Source organism: Sarcophilus harrisii, chromosome 1 (assembly GCF_902635505.1).
Source record: "Sarcophilus harrisii chromosome 1, mSarHar1.11, whole genome shotgun sequence".
Lineage (NCBI taxonomy): Eukaryota > Metazoa > Chordata > Mammalia > Dasyuromorphia > Dasyuridae > Sarcophilus > Sarcophilus harrisii.
This window is the reverse complement of record NC_045426.1, coordinates 508069075-508087551: the sequence shown is the minus strand read 5'-3', so window position 1 is coordinate 508087551 and position 18477 is coordinate 508069075. Positions and strand designations below refer to the sequence as shown.

The following is an 18477-nucleotide window of genomic DNA, read 5'->3' as shown; positions in this document are numbered from 1 at the left end:
CTTTTGCCTATTTCATTCCCTCTTTATGTTTAAGCAGCTTTTTACTGCCAAATTTTTTGAAAGAGTAGGCAAGAACTGATTCCACTTTTTCCTTACCCACTAGCTTCTCAATCCTTTTCAGTTTTGCTTCCATCATCAAATTTCCATCATCAAATTTCTTCTTTGTAAGATTGACAAGGGACCCTTCTTTTCTGTCACCTCCTCTTCCATTTTTCTTTTCTTTTAAAGGGTTTTGTCTTTAAGGAATCTCACTTCCTAATTTCTCTAAGAGGTTTGGCCTTATTCCATATATTGACATTCTCTATCCCAGGTGTCCTCAAATTATGGCCCACGGTCAGATGCAACAGCTGAGGACATTTATCCCCCTCACCCAGGGCTATTAAAGGCCCACAAAACAAAGTTTTTGCTTTTATTGTAGTCTGAGGGACAGTGAACTGGCCCGCTATTTAAAAAGGAACCCTGCACGTCTATCCAAATTATTCCTTTTTCTGGATTCAGAAATCTGTCTGGAGAAGGGCATCTCTTAAAAGACATTCTCTCTCCAAATGGTATCTCTTGTAAAGTCCATATTGATCGATCGGTCTCTCTCTCTCTTTCTCATACTGTATTAGTGTGTACTTCTAGAATAAAACCCTTTTTTTGCCTATGGGAACAATATTCTGGTTCTTGTAGTTTTTATACAACCTTCCATGCTAGGTGAGAGACAAAAAACCATATCATCTTTTCATTTCATTTAAGCCAGATAATAATCTGTTTCCTTTTCTTTCTCACTCTGCCAGCATGATTTCTCTACCTTCTCCTCAATTCTCCCCTCCCCACATGACAATCATTAATGAGGGAATATGACTTTTAGTCCAAAAAATATTAATTCAAATTTTCTTTTCTCCTGATTGTTTTAATCCCCTTATTTTGGGGATTAAATTTGGGGATAATCCCCAAGTTGATTTTTTTTCTTTTTTTCTTTTAGTTAACTTTTGGCCTTTTTTGTCTAGCCCTAGAAACCTGTACTGTACTTATCTGTACTATGTACTTTTCTTGTGTTTCTCTTATCTGAAACTACAAGTCAATTATCATGTTCATAGTTTCTTTTGAAGGAATGATTCAAATATCTCCCTTTTGCTGAGTCCCATCTTATTCGTTGATTAGACTTGAGCTTTCTAGAACATGCCTTTTTGTTTGTAGGTCTCAGATTGACTGAGGCCAGAAGGTACTAGATTTTTGAATCCCCAGGTCCAAATTACTTGGATAGTTTCATATAAGTCTCATAAGGGTCTGTTGAAGTCTTTCAATTAATATGAACAGATTTTCTGGTATTCTTAGTTGAAAAGTCCATTTGAATAACTTTTTTTTTTGCTTTTGTGGAGGTATCTATTCTCATTTAGTACCAGACAAAGATAATTAGTTTTAAGTGGAATGGGGTATTTAATGGACCCTTCACTGTTATACTGTTTTGAATCATCTATATAATAAAACATTCATTAGACTAATTAGTTCCTTACTTTTAGCACTTTTTCATTTAAAAAAGATTTGAGTTGTTTATTTTTGAAAAATGTTTCTGGAGTGCCTTTCTACTTCTATGTTGTGTCCTAAGTAGGATTTATAAGTATTAGGTGAGTATTAGGCATTTATCAGGTCTCTCTTTAATAATAATCTTGATTTGATATTGCGGCTTTTTTTTACCTTAACAATTATCATGAAAGATAATACAAAAGCTACTTTATGCTTCTGGGGCAGTTAAAAAGCTGAGTTTTAAAAAGTGTTTTTTTTCCTTTTTTTTTTCTTAATTTGTATATTTAAAACTAGCTCTGCCCGATTTCCATTTTGAAAACCCTTCAGTGAGAAGTCTATTACTTTTGAAATATTGTTTCCTTCAATGAGTAGTGGTCATTTTTTGCTCTTTAAAGTAGTCTTGCTGACTGTTTATTTTTTAGTATTTTTAATGTGTTTTTATTTTCCTCCTTTATATAAAGCCCTGATTAATAACAATTGCTAAATAATGTATGTAAAGTATTTTGCAATTTTTTTTGGATGCCACAAAAATGCCAATTTTTACCAATATTTTTACTTTATCCTTGAAAATATTTCTTTTGGTTAGAGGCGCCAAATATTTAATATAATAATTATTATATTTAATATAATAATTAATTATTATTATATTATAATATATTAATTATTATTAATAATTAAATTATATTTAATATAATAATTATTATTTAGAAAAAAAAAGTTGCAAGATAGAGGAGGAAGAAACTGTGATAGAAACAGGGATAAACTTTTAAGATGAGAGTAGAAAAAGGAAATTCTCAAGTGAAAAGAGACACAGGAAAACCATTCTAAGTTTACAGAAAAGTTCTCACAAAAGTAGCAAGTCTACTAAAAGTAGTTGTCTGTAGGGACAGTTAGTAGGTCAGCATTATACAAGTAAAGAAGTGAGTAAAAAGAAAAGGGGTCTGTGAAGTAGGTTGGAGCAAGTCCATAGAGAGTTTTGAAAAACAACCAGGGCAATTGTGCATTGGATCCTGAGATAAAAGTGAAGTCAGTAATTTTCCATGTAAGCTACAACCTTCTGTACTTGAAAGACCAAATTTTTGATCTTTTGGAGAAACAACACTTGTTTGGAGAGTTAAACTTTTAGCAATGCAAACTATGTGATGAAAGCTGTGTTAATAACAAATTTTTAATTACAGCTAATAGTATAAGGATGGTTCTAATTGATATATACTTCAATATGGCAATAAGATTTTATGTTGATGATATTTTATTGTATGCCTATTGATAATTATTTATATAATGCTGAATTTGTATACTTTTCCCTATAAAATTAGTAGTCATTTAAAAAATTAATTTTTATTTTCAAAATACATCATTCATCCTTGCAAACCTTGTGTTCCAAATTTCTCTCTCCCTTACCCCATTCTCCTCCCTTAGATAGTAAGTAATCCAGTATATGTTAAATTTCTTCTATATATATTTCCACATTTATCCTGTGGCTGAAGAAAAATAAAATCAAAAAGGAAAAAAAGAAGGAAAAAAAGCAAGAAAACAGCAACAAAAAAGGTTAAAATATTGTGTTGTCATCTACATTCAGTTGCCACAGTCCTTTTTCTGGATGCAGATGGCTCTCTTCATCACAAATCTTTTGGATTGCCCCGAATCATCTCATTGTTGAAAAGAGCTAAGTCCATTACAATTGATCATCACATAATCTTGTTGCCTTGTGTACAATGTTCTCTTTGTTCTTCTTACTGCACTTAGCATCAGTTCATATGAGTCTCTCTAGGCCTTTCTGAAATTCTCCTGCTGATCATTTCTTACAAAACAATAATATTCTAATAATAATAACATTCATATACCATTCATATACCATAACTTATTCAGCTATTCTTCAGCTGATGGGCATCCATTCAGTTTCTAATTTTTGCTACCACAAAAAGCTGGGCACAAAACAGTTGTGCCCATGTAGGTCCTTTTCCCTCCTCTATGAATTCCTTGGGATACAGACCCAGTAGAGACACTGCTGGATCAAAGAGTATGTATAGTTTGATAGCCAGCCCTTTGGGCATTGTTCCAAATTGTTCTCCAGAATTGGTTGAATTACTTCACACAACAACAATGCATTTCCCGAGATGAAAAATTGCAGAACTTAAAAACCAGCAGGAATCCAGGATCCCCTAAGATGAAGTATTGTTAATAAGACTGTTGCAGAAGTTCAAAATTTGCATGAATCATTGGATTCCCTAACACATGAAGTAATGGACAATAGATTGGTTTTGGACTATTTCTAGGACTTATGGACATGTATGATTTGTTACATCACTACTAGTCTGTGCTATATTGCTATGTGCTTGTGTCCCAGTTTTCCCACATCCCCACCAATATTTATCATTATCTTTTCTTGTCATCTTAGCCAATCTGAGAGGTGTTAGTGGAGTTGTCTTAATTTGCATTTATCTAATCAGTAGTGATTTAGAGCATTTTTTCATGTGACTAGAAATGGTTTTAATTTCTTTGTCTGAAAATTGTTAATATCTGTTGACCATTTATCAACTGGAGAATGGCTAGTATTATAAATTTATATATTTTAGAAATGAGGTGTTTATCAGAACCTTTGGATGTAAACATTTTTTCATAGTTCTAGTTCTCTTCTAATCTTGGCTGCATTGGGAAAGTAGACCTTATTTGATCTTTGCCCACTAATATCCTGACTTAGAAAACTTATATTGGACTCAGCATCAACATTGGTTTTTCCAGATAGTTGTTAATGAAACCCATTATTGAAAAAGTAGTTCATCAAGTTCCATGTTATATGTATTCATCAAATGAAACATTCTGAAGATTTTTTAGTACATTTGTCAGAGAGGAGACGAGAGGATTCTGGAGTAAAATCAGCTTGCAATAAAAAATTATTAATTCCAAATATACTACTAGTTTTATCATCTAGTTTATATCATTAAATCTCCAAACTTCTCACTTTTCCTATCTCCAAAATGCAAATTATATATACTTTGTAGCAAGGTTGATATTTAATTAATGATTAATTTAATTAATGGTTATTAAATGCTTTGAAGTATTTGGACGAAAGTCATTTTAGTTTAAAAGGCTCTGTTAGCAATCATTCTAAATAAGTACTTTGAGAGTTTTCACTGGACTTACTATAGAATTATTGATTTCGATGTTGTTGCTGTTTGTGTATCTTGTGGTGAATTAGGGCTATAGAACTCTACCAAAGGGGGCTTTCTTTTCTCTTTTCTCTCCTTTCTTCTATTAACTCATTGGGACCTCCTCCTAACTGTGAATGAAAAGAAGAGAGCTTTTTTCTTCCTACTGATCATTTCTATGAATCCCAACCGTTTTTTCAGTCTTGGCTTCGTTATTGCTATCCCTTTTCTCCTTCCTAGTGCTGTATCCTGTACTATCCTGTAGTTCAGCTTACACAATTCATATCTACAACTTTTAACATATCTACATATTTTAAAACATTGTTGATGTAGACCTCGAAACTTTTCTCAGGAAGGAGCCCAACGAGTATTATCAGCTATAACCAAATTCCAGATTGTCCTGTTTATATAGGGCGATGTAAAGACAGAAGTTACTTTTCAGCTTCTGTTGTCTAACAACTTCTGAGCATCTTTAAACAACCTTTGAGATTAGCATATCTTTAGATACATCTGGAACCTGGTCTGTCAGGTAGATTCCACCTGGTTCTTTGATCCCTTTCTCTAAGCTACCAAACTCCTTCCTGGTTCCTCCTCTTACTGCATAGATTCTGCTTCTGCTTCCCTGAGACCTTAGAAGCCTTGTACCCTGAAATGTAAACTGTTCATTTATTCATGACTTTGCGTTGTAATTGCTTGATTGTCAGTGAAGCTATTTCCACATAAATAAAATAGCATCCCTTTGTAATCTGTGATAGATTTCTTCAGGTTGATTAAACTTACAGTTACAGTTTAATCAACCTGAAGAAATCTAACTAAATCTGTTTTCATAATACACTTTTTTAAGTTATGCTCTCCCAAATATGTTGCTCTCTTGAATTACATATTGATGCCTATTTTATCATCAATTGTGTGAAAATTTTTATTACAGATGAGATCTCAGAGGTGTAGTTTCATATTTGAATATTTCATATTCAAGATTCTGTTTGAGGTCTTATATAGAGTATAGAAATATTTCATGTATTATCAGAGTATTTCACGATCTCTCTGCTCAAGGAATTTATAATTATTGGGGAAAATGAAACAAGCATACAAATAAATATAGTATGAGGGGGAACATTAGGCACTTAAAAATGCTTGTTGACTGTTACTGACAAAAATGGTTTAAAAGTACTAAGAGGAGTCAAAGGAAGGAAAACAAATTCTACTGGAGGAGTAATGAAAGCTTTGTAGAGGACATTTTATTTAGAATGAGGTCATAAAAGAAATTCTTCTTTAAAATATATTGTTCTCTGGGAGCAGGTTTCTTGGGGGGGCTTCTGGAGGCAGCCTCAGAAAGTTTTTAGTGGGCCTCCAGCCACAACAAAGGTGGAAGATGGAATGAATCTATCTTGGCCTCTGAGAGCTTCTAGTGTGCTTGTCCTTTCTGGCCCTGAGAGCTCCTCCTTCTATGTTCCACATTGAGTATACACCAATCGTTATATCACTAGGAAACCATTATTTGTTTTAATTCATTAATGCTAAACTAGATTTAACCCTTGTCTCCTCAATTCCACTTACTTAGCACCTTGTAAGAATCCTAACACTTCAAATTTGGCAATTAAGACATAGAGCAATTTCAGTTGAATGATTTTTCTGGAAACCCAATTGCAAAAGGTTGACGAATGAGTGTAGAGGAAATAGACAGCAAGTATAGGCAACTTTTTTTTTTTTTTACGACTTTGGAGTTTGGCTGAGAAGGAGAAATGTAGGACAATAGTAGGGATTTTGGATTAAAGCAGAAGAGAAGAAAAGGTTGAAGATAAAGAGATCTATTATAGAAAGCAGGAGAGGGATGGAACCAAATATACATACTATAGGAGTGTTTGCCTTGTCTAGAAGACACACCTCTTTTTCTGAAAGGCTCAAATTTCTTCAATAAAGTTAGATGCAAAGAGGAAGAGGGGTTGGGGAGAGATATGGGAAGTTGAAGGAGAGAAAAGAAAGATTAGAATAGTTTTTCTGTGTAATATGAGTTAATCAATTAGTTAATCAATGAAAGCATTACCTTCCTACAATGAAAACCCTGTTGAAGTTGGATAATGTGGGTTATGATCTATAGCACAGTTGCACGGCAGCCTCTGGCTCCATTTAGCAGTCTGTAAAGGAATAAATGGTAGAAATAATCCAGCACTGAAGATAGGCAGTAGTTGAATTGATGATAGGACAAGAAGTGTATGTATAGGTTAAATTGAAAAATTCAGCAAGCATTTGTTAAGTGTGTTATATGCCAGGCACTATGCTAAGTGCTAGTGATTCAAAGAAAGGCAAGAAGCTCACACACAGTCTAAAAGCTTGAGACAGTAAGTAACCATCAAATGATGGGGTTGAAATGGCTAATTCGAGGATCAAGATGAGAAAAGGTGGCAATATTACAGTCAGAAATAGAGCTAATGACCTGAAAAAGTCCTGGGAGTTAGCAGAATTAGAGGTTTCTATAAGGATGCAATATAACTGGAGGTTATTGGGACCTCCAGTTATATTGCATCCTTATAAGACAAAAAATAGATTTGGGAGGGGGAAGACAGGGATAGATCAATCTATTTAAAGCTAGAAGAGATCTTGAAGGGCATCTAGTATAAAGATTCAGATTATAGTTAGAATAATATTAGCATTGGAATACATGTGGTAAGATCCCAGTGTGACCATCCCAGTATGTAACTGAGAATAAGTGAAAGAGTAGGTCATAGTATTTAAGGAGTTTGGGGAGCTAGCTATATCTCATATTGAAATACATAACCCAGATTCTACTTTTTGACTTTTGACAGTCACTTAGACTATTTCAAGAATATGGGTAAAAATTAAGTATTAACTACATTATTAAGTATTAGGTTACCTGTATACAATTTGGACTATACTTATTATAGTTATAATTTGTTTTTAAGGAGATTTTTAAGGAGATTGCAAGCAAGATGTATGGGTTGAAGTGATTTCTTTCAGAAGTTTGATAAAACTCTCATAAACCAGGGCACTTGACTCTCATGATATGATATGAGAGTAGAATAGCTTTCTTTTCATGATGGAATCTGTTTATCCAGTCATGTTATATAGACAGTATTTATTCAGTGTCTCTCATGTAAACAGTTGGGCACTGTTGGGTTCAAGAGAAATGGACAATACAATTCCTCACCTCAGGTACCTTATAATGTAGCTGGCAAAAAAAGAATTTAGACAGATTAAACAAATTTCAATATTTCTTCATCAATATTTAGTTTGAAAGCAAAATAGCCTTCTTTAATTTCCACCAGTTTTACTGGTCCTTTTTTATGGTACAGAAATGATTCAGAAATCCATTGTCAGAAGGACACAAGCTCTAAATGATCTTATCAACCTGAAAAAACTTAAAACAGTTCAGCAAGATTGGGAGAGAGTCCTCAACCACTTGACAATAAATTTCTTTGGCCATGGTAATTTATGAATTTACTTAATAACGTGGAGGATTTTGACCAAGTTGGCAGAGTAGGTGGAGGCAGTCCTTAGATCTTTCCACAATTACAGTAATCTCAGAAGAATGTTCAACCAGATAATAATTAGGAAATAAAATGTAAAACTTCAGTGGGTCATCTTTCTTTTTGTTTATTTATAAGATATATGCATGGGTAATTTTTCAGCATTGACCCTTGCAAAACCTTCCTTCCTCCCACCCCCTCCCTTAGATGGCAGGTATGTAATATTCTTTAAAATGTAATGTTCTCTGGTAGCAGGTTTCTTGGGGGGCTTCTGGGAGCAGCCTTTGTTTCAGTTCAGTTCAGGGATTAAAGTTCAAATCCTTTATTGTCTCCTTCACATGGGGCTTGGCTAGTTTTTCTGGAGGCCTTCTGGATCTTGGTTTCAGTATTCTTCACAGGACAGCCTTCCACCACTTCTCTGTCTTCCTTAGTTCTGCCCTCTCTGGCTTCTGAATCTCCTCAACTGTCGCTGAATCCAAAGGTTTGTATTTCAGCCTCCAGCCAGCACAAAGGTGAAAGGTGGAATGAATCTGTCTCAGCCTCCGAGAGCTTCTAGTGCTCCAGTCCTTTCTGGCCCCGACAGCTCCTCCATATGTTTCACACTGAGTGTACACTAATCATTATATCACTAGGAAATCATTATTTGTTGTAGGATTAAATTGATGCTAAACTAGATTTAACCACTGTCTCCTCAATTCCACTTACTTAGCATCTTGTTTCAAGTTCTGGACCATAACACAGGTAGACCAATACATGTTAAATATTTTAAAATATATCTTAAATACAATATGTGTATACATATCCATAGTCATTTTGCTGCACAAGAAAAATTGGACTTAAAAATAAGGTAAAAAAAAGGTAAAAAATGAAGGAAATCAAAAATGCAGATAAAAGCAGAGGGAGTGGAAATGCTATGTTGTGATTCACACTCATTTCCTCATTTCGCTGGGTTCTCTTCATTATTGAACAATGGAACTGATTTGGTTCATCTCATTGTTGAAGAGGGCCACATCCATCAGAATTGATCATCATATAGTATTGTTGTTGAAGTATATAATGATCTCCTGGTCCTGCTCATTTCACTCAGCATCAGTTCATGTAAGTCTGTCCAGGCCTTCTGAAATCATCTACTAGTCATTTCTTATAGAAAAATAATATTCCATAACATTCATATACCACAATTTATTCAGCCATTCTCCAATTGATGGGCATCCATTCAATTTCCAGTTTCTAGCCACTACAAAAATGGCTGCCACAAACATTTTTGCACAGACAGGTCAGTGGGTTATCTTTCTAGCCCAAGATCTCAGAATAAATTTATAGATAAGCGAGCAAGGTGAAATCATGGGAGATATCCTGAGCTAATCCCAAATTTAATTCCATGCCCAAGCCAGCAGTTCGGAGGGGCCTGAAGTTTAGACTCGGCACCCAGAATTCTGAATTGGATCAGCAGCCTGGGGACACTCAGAGGGAGTAATGGCCCAAGCCAAAAGTGGACTCCCAGAGAAGTAAGGAATGTGTGCTAAGCACTCAGAGCCCTGAGTGTGGTATGGTCTAGATCATGAGCTGATGGTGAACTATGACCCAGAATAGCAGTCAGGAGTGTTTCCCAGAAGGGCCAGAATCAAAGACTCAACTGTGAAAAAGCTTAGAGTTAGGCCAACTAATGCCCTGAGCAGAATGACTAAACAACAGCATCAACAAAAAACAAAAAAGATAAAGAGGGAAGATTTGGAAAAGAAATGAAAGCTGAGAAGGAGAGAATAACAGTTTCACAGAAGACATACAAAATCTTATTTATCTAACAGACTAGGGGTCTGAATGGACCAAAAGGAAGTTAAGGAAGATAAGAAGAAAAGGTATACCATTAGGCCTGGTCTTGAAATAACCATTACAATTTCCTCTTAAGGGTAAGCTTATAGAGCATACTTTTGGAAAAGAATTTACAATAGTATATATTTTTTATATATTTATATATATTATATATTTATATATATATTTACAATAATAATATTTTTAAAATTTGATAGCCTTTTATTTACAGGTTATATGCATGGGTAACTTTACAACATTAACAATCACCCTCATCACAGACATTGTTTTTGGTTTTTTTTTTGTTTTGTTTTGTTTTTTATTTTAATAGCCTTTTATTTACAAGTTATATGTATGGGTAACTTTACAGCATTGACAATTGCCAAACCTCTTGTTCCAATTTTTCACCTCTTGCCCCCCACCCTCTCCCCCAGATGGCAGGATGACCAGTAGATGTTAAATATATTAAAATATAAATTAGATACACAATAAGTATTCATGACCAAACTAAACTGGTCATTTGCTGTACAAAAAGAATCAGACTCTGAAATATTGTACAATTAGCTTGTTAAGGAAATCAAAAATGCAGGTGGGCATAAATATAGGGATTGGGAATTCAATGTAATGGTTTTTAGTCATCTGCCAGAGTTCTTTCTCTGGGCGTAGCTGGTTCAGTTCATTACTGCTCCATTGGAAATGATTTGGTTGATCTCATTGCTGAGGATGGCCAGGTCCATCAGAACTGGTCATCATATAGTATTGTTGTTGAAGTATGTAATGATCTCCTGGTCCTGTTCATTTCACTCAGCATCAGTTCGTGTAAGTCTCTCCAGGCCTTTCTGAAATCATCCTGTTGGTCATTTCTTACAGAACAATAATATTCCATAATATTCATATACCACAATTTATTCAGCCATTCTCCAACTGATGGGCATCCATTCAGTTTCCAGTTTGTAGCCACTACAAAACGGGCTGCCACAAACATACAATAATATTTTAGAAAGGTTGGTACAGCTGAATCCTTCAAATAAAAATTGATTTTTATCCCTGATATGCAACCCTTCCAAAATAATATTTTGTTCAGTAGTAGCTTGTTTTTTCTCTAATAGTCCCCCTCCCCAAGTAATAATTTGCCTTGACGCCTGAAATTCAAATTGGCCAGTTCTAAAGTATAAGTACTCCACTCTGAATAAAAGTTCCTTCAAAAGAGTACTTCTCCCCTCCAGTTTGAACATAATTTCTTTTCTTTTTCTTTTTTCTTTTTTCTTTTTTTTTTTTTTGCTGAGGCATTTGAGGTTGTGACTTGCCCAGGATCACACAGCTAGGAAGTGTTAAGTGTCTGAGGCCAGATTTGAACTTGGGTCCTCCTGACTTCAGTTTTCCTTATCCACTGCACCACCTAGCTGCCCCCACAGAAGAAGCATGCCTCTTCCTACTGAATGAACCCATATATCTGTTCTCCCTAATGCAGTGCTGTTCTTATGTGAGTTATATTGTTACTATATATGCCTGAATTGGGTCTGGTTCCTTTTTTCTCTTCCCTGTTACTCCTTTCCTCTACTACATGCAATAAAGCTTTACATTGCTTACATGGTTGTACATGTTCTCAGCATCTGAATTAATTGGAGGGTTGTTTTTCTGTTGTCTCTGATTAACCTCCAGACATTTCCCTGGACATTAACTGGACACCTAGAAAATGACTTAATTTATGGATAGCTGCTCCCACATTAGAGAGTGTAGCATTGTGAGTCCAGTTGTAGAAAGCAAGGGTCAATAAGGAAGTCCTGGGTCCTCCTAAAAGGAAATCCCTTATGCCAGGGGTCAAAAAACTGAAAATTAAAAGAAAAAGATATCCCATAGCAAAATTGCTAACTTGAAGAGAAAAATTTAATGAATCATCACGTTCTCTGAGCTTCATTACCAAAACAAGAGCCTAGATAAATTTCTTTGTAAAATAGTGTTTTATTTTTCTAAGTAAATATAAAGATAGTTTTAAACATTAATTTTTGTAAAATTTTTCTCCTTTCCTTAACCCCTCCCCCCCAAGATAGCAATTTGATAGAGGTTAAATATGTGCTATCATTTAGAACATTTTCCTATTTGTCATGTTGTGCAAGGAAAATCATCAAAAGGGGAACAACTATGAAAGAGGAAAAAAAACCCTGAAAGATAAAAATTCCGTGATTTGATCCATATTCAGTCTCCACAGTTTAATCTCAGGTTTATTAGAATTGCCTTAAATCACTACCACATTGTTAAGAAGAGCAAAGCCCATCACAGTTCATCATTAGATATATTTCCAAAAACTGTAAAAAGAAAACTGTCTCAGGTCTTGGAAAAATTTTAAATTAACAAGCACCTGACCTTTTTCATTCTCATCTTCTTATTCTTTCCTACTGCCAAAAAAATAAAGTCCATGCAACAAATACATTGTCTATGTCCAAAATCACAAGTACCACTCTCTCTCAGAAGGTGGGTAGCATTCTAAATCATAGGTTATCTGGAATTATGGTTGATTACCATATTGATCAGAGGTCTTAAGTCTTTCAAAACTGTGTAGTTTTACATTATCATTGTTATAAATTCTTCTGGCTGGGCTCACTACAACTATGTCATTTCAAAGTGAATTCAAATGATACTGCTTCCCCTCACCCCTTTCTTCTTTATATAGATTTCTACTTATATAAACTAATAAATTTCTCCCACCCCATTTCTCTTTCTTCTCTCATGAATTCTTCTCTCCTCATTTCAGTCTTTCTTTTTTTAAGATCATCATCCCATTCCCTTTGCTTATCTCTACGACCCTTGCTTACATTAGGGTTTTTGTGTTATCATTCTTCCTCCCCATTCTAAAGTCTCAATTTCTTTTCCAATTACTCTTGTATATACCTTTTTCAATATTGATGTTCTATCTAGCTCCAGGTTCATCAGACGTGCTTGGGAGTCTTCTATTTAATTAAAGATCAATTTTTCCTCCTTTACATTTATATTGAGTTTTGTTGGACAAGTAATTCTTTGCTGTAAGATAATATACTTTACCTTCAGAAATATGGTATTACAAGATTTTCATTCTTTGAAAATGTGTGTGTGATCCTTACAATGGTTCCTCGGTACTTGAATTCTTTCTGGCTATCTGTGGAATTTTTGCAAATAAAGACAGAAAGATTCCTTGGTGGCCTTCTAAAAGAAATTCCCAAAATTAAACTTTTCAGGAATAGTATAACTAAAATCCAGAGTTTCCAGATCAGAGCAAAAATTCTACAAATAGCCAGAGGTCCCCCCCACTAAAATAGTTTTGCTGTTTATTTCTTCCTGTAAATCACTTTGATTACTATAGCATTTGGTACATATGTTTGGTCTTGATATTACTTCATTGTCTATTGTACTTTAATTAGATTTGTTTTGCTTTTACTTTAAGATCATAATTGCTACTTTTTAACTTCAGCTGAAGCTTAATATATCTTTACATGGTGTGTATCTTTCTGCTTCAGATGTCTTTCTTGTAAACCGCATATTGGAGGATTATGGTTCTTCTATTCAATTCTTTTTTTATTCTTTTTTTATAGGAGAGTTCATCCCATTGATATTCATAGTTTTGATTACCAGCTGTATATTTCACTCCAACCTATTTTCTTTCTGTTTTGTACTTTTTCCCCTCTTTATTCATCCTGTTCCTTCTCAGTGTTTCAGCTTCTTACCACTGTCTCTCAATCTTCCCTCCCTTCTTTTGCCCCTCCCCCCCCTTTATTGTATTTTAAGCACATTATTATATTAACTGGTATAAGAGCCATTTTAATCAACTGAGTCAGGTCATACTGTTAAATAGAACAAAAGATAAATTAGTAGTACACTGGCAAGATAAAAAACGGAGAGAATAGAGGTTTTCTCCTCTAATTTTATTCAAAAAAGCTCTTGACACTAGAAAATGGAAAATGAATCAACAAATGTACCAGGATAAAAAGACAAAATAATCCCATACACCAGGGTATGTATAGAGGCAAAATATGGAGAATAAAATTTAATATAGTTAGAGAACACTAGCACTTGGGGTGATAAGGCAAGTTTTTATGTAGAAGGTAGAGATTGAGCTGAAAGGTGAAGGAAGTGAGAGGTTTGAAGAGAAGAGAAGAGAAGGGAGAGCACCTAAGCTTTAAGAAAAGCCAGTGCAATGACACCGAGAGGAAGTGGAGTGTCATATGAGGAACATCAAGAAAGCTGGTTTGCCTGAATTGTAAATTACAAGAGTTCAGACTGGAAGGGTAGATTGGAGATATTTTGTGAAAGACTTTAAATGCCAAAGAGTGGGAAATTTATATTTGATCCTAGCAATAATGAAAAGGAATATTGGAGTTTATGGAGCCGGGGAAAGTATTTGGTTAGACTTCTGCTATAGGAAACCCTCTCTGATTGCTGTGTGAATGGATTGAAAAAGAGGAGAGATGAGAGTACTAGAATAATCTAGGAAAGACGTGATGAGGACCTTAAGTGGAGTGTTGCAAAAGTTATTATAAAGGTTTAACTAAGGAGCACTCTGAGGAGTCGATAGATTTAACTAAATGCACAAATGGGTTTTCCTTTATTTTTCCTGAGATGCCTGAATTTCTTACCTCATTATTATCCCAGTTGATACTATTTTGTTTCTATGTGAGTATTAATTAAATATAACCCATTTTAAAATACATACCAAGATTGTGAATCAAGGTGATGAGAAGAATGGTGGTACCTTCAGAAATAAAGATTTGGAGGGTAGATAGTTTTGTGGTTAAAAAAAAATTGGACAATGTTGTGAAACTATTCTAATCATCTTTTTCTTTTTCTGATCATAGGTTATTGAATCCCTGGGAATTATTATTTATAAAGCACTGGACTATGGTTTGAAGGAGAATGAAGAAAGGGAACTAAGTCCTCCCTTAGAGCAGCTCATTGACCATATGGCCAATACTGTGGAAGCTGATGGTAGTAATGATGAAGGTTATGAAGCTGCAGATGAAGTCATGGATGAAGATGACGATAAGAGAAAAATCTCAATTATTCGATCATATAAAGATGTCATGAAGGTAAAGTAATTTTATTTTAAGCTTTGATCTTTGAAAGAACGGTCATCATTAAGCTTTCTAAATGTTTTCAGTCTCCATGACTTGTGACTCTACTATTATAGTATAGTATATACCATATATATATGCATGCTATGGGATTTTACTGTCAGGAAATTTTTTTTTAGTGACCTTTTAATTTATTCTTACTCTTTTCCATTTTACCAAGGAAATGATAGTTTTGAGATTAACAATCTTGAAATCTATAAAGTTTCTTATGATTCATATTACTTCTTGTACTTAAATTAAGCTTAAATTGCAAGCTTAACAAAACTGTTCTCTTGGCTTCCCTTCAGTAAGTTTTACTGTGAATTCAGATAACTTTGCCTATCTCTTTTATGCCATCATCTCCCTGATCTTGAATCAAAAACCAAAATAGTAGAATCATTGTCTAATTGTCTAAGCAAGAAATTGCTTAGTTTTTGTGTTTCTGCCTGAACTTGAGACCAAACAGACTAAGAATTGTAATAGCAAATTATGATCCTGTTTTGGGTCTGCTGATTATTATTTCTATGGTCTTCTAGTTCCTTAAAAAAAATGAGGAATGAGTCCATTAGAGTTTTCCAAAGTCTCTTCCATCTTTAGGTTTCTTTCATAAAAGGAGTGAAAGGAGCCTGGAGGGACTGTGGAGTAGGGTCATATACTGATGGATAGAAGATACTTTTCTTACCTGATATTTAACCAACTTCAGATTTATATCTGAATGTTGGAGTTAGTTATTTAGGTTGTCACTTTGAAATCAAAATCCTGTACACAGAGCCATTGTATACATCTGTAATGATTAGAGAATACTGGAATCACTTATGGTTTGATAGAATTATGGCATCTAAATGCTAAGAGCATCCTCAAAAAGTCTATCTATAGCCCAACTCATACTTGGATAAGAATTATTTTAAAAATCTCCATATAGAGATTTTTTGATCTTTGTCCAAGATCACATAGGTAATTAAAGATATCTCTTGAATCCGTATCCTATGCTTTTCTCAGTTCTTCTCACTGTTTTGAATCATATTGAGCTGCAACAAAATTCATTAAAAAAAAGACAATTTAGGAAAAAGAGATACAATATTGGCAGATCTTTAAGGCAGAAGTGCTTGAATACATTATTGGCCATTATTTTAGACTAATGAAAATATTTTGGAGAACATAAGCAGTGAATTAGTATATAACTTTCGATCTAGCAATTTCTTTGCTAAGTTTCTCATCCCCAAAATAGGACCTTTCTGTAGATAATGTTGGTAAGTATTATATTTATGTAAGACAAAATTGTTCAACAGTGTGATAATATGTACGGCAATTGGAGAATGGATAAACAAATTATGCTACATTGTGATATAACTAAAAATACTCTGTTGCATCATTTTAACATAGAGGTTCTCTAGTTTACCAAAGACTATGCCTGTAAAGTCTAAGATCTGGCAGATACTACTATACTGAAAAAAATTTGTGTTATTGATACAACAGGATGAACTGACTTTCTGAGGACCAATTTTGTATATATGGAGAAGCTTTTCACTAGTAGTCTAGTCCTTTAGATGATTCTGTGGCAACCCATTAAACAAGGATAGAATGCAAAATGATGCTTAGGTTTATGCATTCTTCCTCTTCAGAGGAATCACACAATTTTTAGATCTTTCAGAAACCTTATGAATGTTAACTTAGCTATTGACACTCTAAATGTGAAATCTCTGTACAGTCCTTTTCCAAGTGAGTGGCCATACTATTGGAGGAGCTAAATCACATGTATTTGACAGGCTCATTTTCCATAAAGAAAGTGCTGTTATGTAAGAGAGCTCATAGGTAACTAGGTGGCACACTGTAGATAAAATGCAGTCTGGCTTCAGGAAAATTCTTCTTCCCAAGTTCAGATTTGGTCTCGGACACTAGCTGTATGACCCAAAAAAAGTCATTTAACCCTCTTTGCCTCAACTTCATTGTTTTAGTATTTAATTTAGTATCTTTTCCAAGAAAACCTCAAGTTAAGCTCATAAAGAAAGAATTGAATATGACTGAAATGACTGGATAATAACAAAGGTTCTGTTTAGGAAAAAGAAAAAAGTTGGGAGAATTTTTTAAATATGTAATAGCAATAGCAGGCTTTCAATGACACACTGGCCATCTTGTATTGGATTGCTGGAGAACAGTATTTGTCAGAAAGCCTACCATTGAAATTCCAAACCAAACCAGAGCAAAAACCAAAAACCAATATAGGAGATCTAGGTCAGAGCATGAAGATGCAGAGAAATTCTGTGAAGAACTTAATAGGACCCTCTCCATTAAATCAGCATATACTTAGATAAATTAATAGTTTGTATGCAAAAGCAGGAATATGGTTAACTCTTCCTTCTGGAGGCAGGGCTTAAAGGAGTTGTAAATTCGGGTATCTCATACTAAACTGTGTGAACTCCAATGAGTACTTAAATATTTCTTGCTTCTATGAGCTCTCTAAAGGTGTGAACACAAGCACTATTGTCTATCAGTATTAGCAACCCATCACCCTGCAAGGATTTGCCCTAAGGTGTGAAACAACAAGCACTGTATCAATTCTATTGAGTTAACACCAGGACCCTCACATCACCCTTGAGTTTCCACCTTGATTCAAGTTGAGTTGACACTAGGATTCCAACAGTTTCTATTATTTTAATCTACAAAAAAACATTGTTATAAATATTTTGTTATATAAAGATTTGTTTTGTTATCAACCTCCTTGGAATATATGACTATCTCTGTAATTTTTGAATCAATGGATGTGGCTATTTTAGCCATTTTATTTGCGTAATTCAAAATTTCAAAATTTTCTTTCAGGATAGTTTAGTAAATTTGCAGCTCCACAAGAAATGCACTATTGTGCCTTTTTTTCCACAACCCTTCCAATATTGATTATTCCCATGTTTTTTAATTGGTATGACTTCATTTATCTTATTAGTGATTTGGAACATAAAACTATTAATATAGTTTGCAGTTGTTCTCCTGAGAAGTTTTCATATCCTTTTCTTTTTCTTTTAGATGGTGGCTTTTGGACTTCTTTGTTTCTGTTAGATGTCTATATATCTTGACCAATCTCTTATCCAAGAAATTTGATACAAATTGATCATACTTTCTTATCCTATTTGCATTATTTTTGTTTATGTAAATTAAACAAATTCTAAAATTTTCTAAAGAAATGAATAGCTTAATTCTTAAGTTAAGAACAAATTTAAAACCTTTTCAATTTCACGTAATTAAAACCATCCATTTTTGTCTCTTCAATTGTCTTTCCCTGCTTTGATTATTTTATAGCCATATATGGTTTTCGTGCTTGTTAATTGTTAATTTTGTTAATTGTTAATATTGTTTTTAGTGTTGCGGTTGTTTATCCATTTTCAATTTTTTATAGAATATGGTGTAAGACATCAGACTAAGTCTTAGATTAGCTGAATTCTTCAAATT

The 18477-nt window shown here is 34.1% G+C and overlaps 1 protein-coding gene across 4 annotated transcripts in view; it reads left to right on the top strand.

Annotated features, from left to right (window-relative positions):
* SPIRE1 (spire type actin nucleation factor 1) overlaps positions 1–18477 on the top strand; it is a 148949-nt gene that overhangs the window by 40692 nt on the left and 89780 nt on the right. For all 4 annotated transcript variants that reach the window (XM_031946663.1, XM_031946662.1, XM_031946660.1 and 1 more), the window contains exon 3: positions 14782–15012. In XM_031946663.1, coding sequence (XP_031802523.1) covers positions 14782–15012 — 231 coding nt within the window. The remainder of the gene's footprint in view (positions 1–14781; positions 15013–18477) is intronic.